The 5,200-nt window shown below is 36.6% G+C and overlaps 1 protein-coding gene across 1 annotated transcript; it reads left to right on the top strand.

The window, feature by feature from the left end:
- Nucleotides 1-881: 881 nt before the first annotated feature.
- LOC105307067 (histone H3.3-like) lies at nucleotides 882-2,207 on the top strand. Its single transcript, XM_023524551.1, has 2 exons — nucleotides 882-926; nucleotides 1,647-2,207. The coding sequence occupies exons 1-2, from the start codon at nucleotides 882-884 to the stop codon at nucleotides 2,049-2,051; spliced, it is 450 nt and encodes a 149-aa protein (XP_023380319.1). The 3' UTR covers nucleotides 2,052-2,207.
- The last annotated feature ends 2,993 nt before the right edge of the window (nucleotides 2,208-5,200 follow it).

Raw genomic sequence — 5,200 nt, 5'->3', positions numbered from 1 at the left:
GTTCCCTCATCAGAATTTCTCAATATTTTTATTAGAAATTGTATGTGTAAAAAAAGCTCAAACTATGAAGCAGAGTAAATATTTTACTTTATAGTAAAACTCCACTCTGCTAAATCTGTGTTCTTGTGTTCTATATGTTTAACTTAGTTGTTTGCCTTTAGTTCTCTGTCCAGTGTCTCGTAATTATAGCCAGAGGACCTAACCAGGTATTGATTAAGCCAATAAATTCCAAGAAAACAAAGGAAAAGTGACCTCCCAAACACTATCCCTTAACCTAAACAGTGAAAATATGTCTGTATCACATAATGATGCGAAGTGTGGCTGGTCTCTCTGATTTTCATTCTTGCACATATAAATAGCAGCAGTTACTAAGACTAACAAAACTTACCATCTAGGAAACATCACTCTTTAAACTTTGGACATCATAACATGTATCAGACTATTAAAAAGCAAAGCCTAACAGAAAGAAATCTATCTATGGGAGGTGAACTCACATTGTAAATATATATGTGCCTTACTGTTAAAATGTACAGCTGAAACTTACTAGATTTTGTTAACCAATGTCAACACAAAAAAAATAAAATCAATTAATTAATTAATTAATAAAAAAACAAAGTCTAGAGTATATTTACTAGGGATGGTTGCAAAATGCTATAGATATACTAAAAAACATTGAATTGTACACTCTAAATGGGTGGATGTTATGGTATGTGAATTATATCTCATACAGTTGTTACAAAAAAAAGTCAGCTGCAATGGCTTGACTAAATGTGGTGTTAATGGAGGTGGAGATAAGTAGATGAATTTAAGATATTTTGCAAGACAAAATAACAGGACATGCTGGTGGAATTAAGTAGAGTTTGAGAGAAAGGGAAATGAGGATGACTCAGGTCTTTTACTTGCACAGTGGAGTAGATGGTTTGTCAGTAACTGTGATACTAAACACTGGAGGAGGACCAAGAATGAGTGGAGAAATCATGAGTTCACTTTCAAGCAAATTGAATTTGAGATGCCCTTGAGATGACCAAGTAGAGATGTTGAGTTGCACATAGGGGTCTAGAGCTCAGACAAGAAACTTGGGTTGGGGATAGAAATCTTATTTTTAAATTTATTTTTCAATTATAGTAATACAATATTATATTAGTTTCAGGTTTACAGATATACATCTTGCTATCTGCAACATAAAGATGGTATCTTAAGCCAAAAATAGATTAAATCCCTCAGGTAAAGAGTATAGAGTTAGATGATAAGAGTATCTAGAACTGATGAACTTTAATACTTAACAGCCAAGTACAGGAGGATAAACCTGCAAAGAAGACCAAAAAAGTGGCCAAAGCCCCCCAGGAGACTGTAGTTACATAGAAGGCAAGGATATAATGTACTTCAAAACAGAAAGTAATGATTGCCAATACCAAATGCTGCTGAGAGGTCAAACGTGATGATTGAAAACTATCTGCTTAGTGCGAGCTGTGTTTAGCAGAGTGGTGTGGGTGGAAGCTTCAAGGACCATATAGTCAAAAGACACACTACACTATTGGTGTTTGCAGCTGCCGCAGTGCCTCTGTTGTTCTCTAACGCCAGCGAAGCCTATAGCTCACCGAGCTCCAGCTGAAGGGGAAGGGAGGTAAGTAAGGAGGTCTCCACAGCATGGCTCCTACAAGCAGCCTGCCCGCAAATCGACTGGTGGTAAAACACCAAGGAAGCAACTGGCTACAAAAGCCGCTCATAAGAGTGTGCCCTCTACTAGAGGGATGAAGAAACCTCATCGTTACAGGCCTAGTACCATGGCACTCCATGAAATAAGTAACCAGTCCTCTGAACTTCTGATTTGCAAACTTCCCTTCCAGTGTCTGGTGCAAGAAATTGCTCAGGACTTCAAAACTAATTTGCGCTTCCAGAGTGCAGCTATTGGTGCTTTTCAGGAGGCAAGTGAGACCTATCTGGTTGGCCATTTTGAAAACACAAACCTGTGTGCTATCCATGCTAAACATGTAACAATTATACCCAAAAACACCCAGCCAGCACACCGCATACGTGTAGAACGTGTTTAAGAATCCACTATGATGGGAAACATTTCATCCTAAAAAAAAAAAAAAATTCCCTTCTTCCTGTTATCAGTAGTTCTGAACGTTAGATATTTTCTTCTCATGGGTCAAAAGGTACCTAAGTGTATGATTGCAAGTAGAAAAATAGGGCAAAGAAATCAGGTATTGGAAGTTTTTCTGTTTTCATTTGTGTGTGAATTTTTAATGTTAGTGTGGAAGCACAAAGCATTAATGCAAGTCAAAATGTTTCAGTGAACAAGTTTCAGCATTTCAACTTTATAACAATTATAAATAAACTTGTAAATTGTTCTAAAAAAAAAGACACACTATTGCTTTAGGGCTAAGGACTAGGGGAAAGAATCAGCCATAAATATCTAGAAAAAACATGTCACTGTGGAAAATGCCAATCAGTTATCGACATATGTTTATAGAATTTTATATGGAAGGTCTTAATGTCAAAACATCAGATATGTATGCTTTCATAGATTTATCATATTAGAAACACTGTACTATGAAATGGCCTGCAGACTACCTTGGAACGCCTTTATATATATATACCATTCATGTGCTTCTAGAATACTCTGAGAAACACTGACCCATGTATCAAAAGAAATGTTTAAAAAATAAAAGAAATTTAGTTATTGAAGCTCAAGGGGAAAAAAAATACTTCTTTTTCTTGGGCCTCAGAATCTTCAACTATAAAATGATAAAGATGGACTAGGTTATTGTTGAAGTCCCTTCCAGTGCTCCCATTTAATCAGCTTAATCTACATTTATTCGACTTATAAATAAGCACCTCTACACTCTCAGTGTTTTCACAGAACACCTTCTACTTCCTGCCCCAACAAAGACTTGGCTCCCTGCAAAGACAATGAGTCTCAGTATGCAACTGTAACCAACTAAAGTTGTTTGATCTCTAAACGTCCAAATTCTAGAGTATAGAGTTTGAGACAGAGTAGAGAACCAGCACTCTTCTGCCTCCCTATTTCCTTACCAGACCATTGCTCCAACTTTATGAAAAGCTTCTCTGCATATAACGTTCACACCATCTGCAGATACCATCTTCTACTCCTCCCTGGTGTGACTATTTTCTCCTCTCCCGGACATTCCCCTTCATTCACACAGAATTCTGGCATCTGGCTCACTGGCGTCCTCTCTAACTCAGTTCCTGGAGCTACTGACTAGTTGGAAAAGCCATCCCACATCCTAGACTCACATTTGTTGGCTTACTCAGCTCTCATGGTCACAACTTGAATAGTGCCATCTTCTAGAACGGCTTCACCATGAAATTATAAATTTATATACTTCTTGACCAAGATCACTTATCGTCCAGACTAGGCTTTCTCCCTGGTCAAACTCCAACTCTGGGCTTCCATACTTCCCTATTCATGGCTCTATCTTATTACTTGCTAGGTCATATTTAAACTCTCTGGTAACAAGTCTGTCTCTGAATACTTTAGGGGCAAGAACTGTTTTAACTTGCTCTGCAAACCAAGAGTCTGAGGCATGGTAGGTACTCAAATCTGAATGGATGTTTCTGAGTGACTTTTATATTCAAAGCACTATGCTTGGTATTTGAGGAACACTCAAAGCTGAGTGAAAATGTGTTCTGCTTCCAGAAAATCTAGAGACTAATAGAAGACACAAGACAAATACATTAAAAACTAAATTTCAAGGTGGAAAGTGACAAGAGCCTCCAAAAATATAAAAGCAAAATGCTACAGGATTGCTAAGGTAATGGAGGTGGGTATAGAGAAACAGAAGAGAGATGTTGTTTCCCTAAAGAGATAAGAGAAAGCTTCATAGAGGATGTGAGACCTAGCCTGAAAGAATGGATGGAAATTTGGATATGATGATAGAGAAAGAAGTAACTCTAGGAGGAGAGATGAGCGTGGGGAAATATAGCAAGTTAAGAAAGCACAAAGTATAGCTGGGGAGCAACTGTTTGAGTGGGAATTAAAGGTCCATAAAGGAAAAAGCGAGATCAGCTAAGCTGATTTAAATTTGGAGCACCTTAACTATCAATTTTGATGTTATTTTGGCAGTGGGTAGACATAGATGGAGTTCCTTGGTGTCTGATTTATCAATTAACCCTTAAGCTATATGCCTTTCTTCAAAAGAATATTTCAAGGACTGAAAAAACTTTTTACAAAGGCTTTTCATTCAAAATGATAGTTATTTATTATTCCTACCTGCTTACCTTTTTTTTTGTTTTTTTTATCAACACAGTCATCGTTTCCTATGACAAAGTGATAAACAGGTTTGTTTGTTTTTTAAAGGAAGGTAAGGCCAAACAACAAAGATGGGAATCATTTTCAATTCTCTAAATCCTTTAGATGATATTTTATTTCTATGAACATATTTTCCTGTTATTGTAAATTTATACTAAGTAAATAATGATGGCATTGACTGGCATTCTTGATGTGCTTTTGATCATCTTCCTCAAAAAGCGACTGCCAAGAGAACTTCCTAGCAAACATCACTTAACTACTAAGTAGCTGTGAGTGTTAAAGGCAATTAAGCAATCATTATTTTAAAAGCACAATGAAAATTACCCACTTTCTCTGTTAAAGAATTTAAAATATTCACACACACACACAGACACACACACACACAAACACATCAGAGTTCTTGAGATGTAATCCTCTATAATATCTCATTTTAGAAACTATTCAGATCTTCATCCTCAGAGTTATTAAAAGCCTTCCTTGAGCCAGGGATTGTCTTCAGAATTCTGGCTCTGCCACTTACTAGCTGTCTCACCTTGTCAAGTTACTTAGCCACTCTGAGCCTCAGTTTCCATATCAGTAAAATGTAGATAATAGCACCTACTTCATAGGGTTGTTTGGGGAATTAAATGAGACAATGCATGCAAAGTATTTATCACAGAGCCTGGCATATAAATCAGGCTCAATAATTGGTAACTTCATTACTATCATAGAGAAAAATAGACTTTTGGTAAACAAACCTATTCTATAGTATGGATTTGTACCTACATGTAAAAATACTTCTCTGTATATAAAAGTTAACTGCTCTTAGTATTAATTAGGTTCCTGTACATTTTCTGCCCGTTTTTGTTACTACACAACTAAACCTTTGCCAGATTTGGGACAATCTTAGTTCTAGCATTGTTTGGGACAACACTAGTTTTAAAC

This window comes from Pteropus vampyrus, unplaced genomic scaffold (genome assembly GCF_000151845.1).
Source record: "Pteropus vampyrus isolate Shadow unplaced genomic scaffold, Pvam_2.0 Scaffold472, whole genome shotgun sequence".
In the NCBI taxonomy this organism is placed as follows: Eukaryota; Metazoa; Chordata; class Mammalia; order Chiroptera; family Pteropodidae; genus Pteropus; species Pteropus vampyrus.
This window is presented reverse-complemented; position numbering and strand designations above follow the sequence as displayed.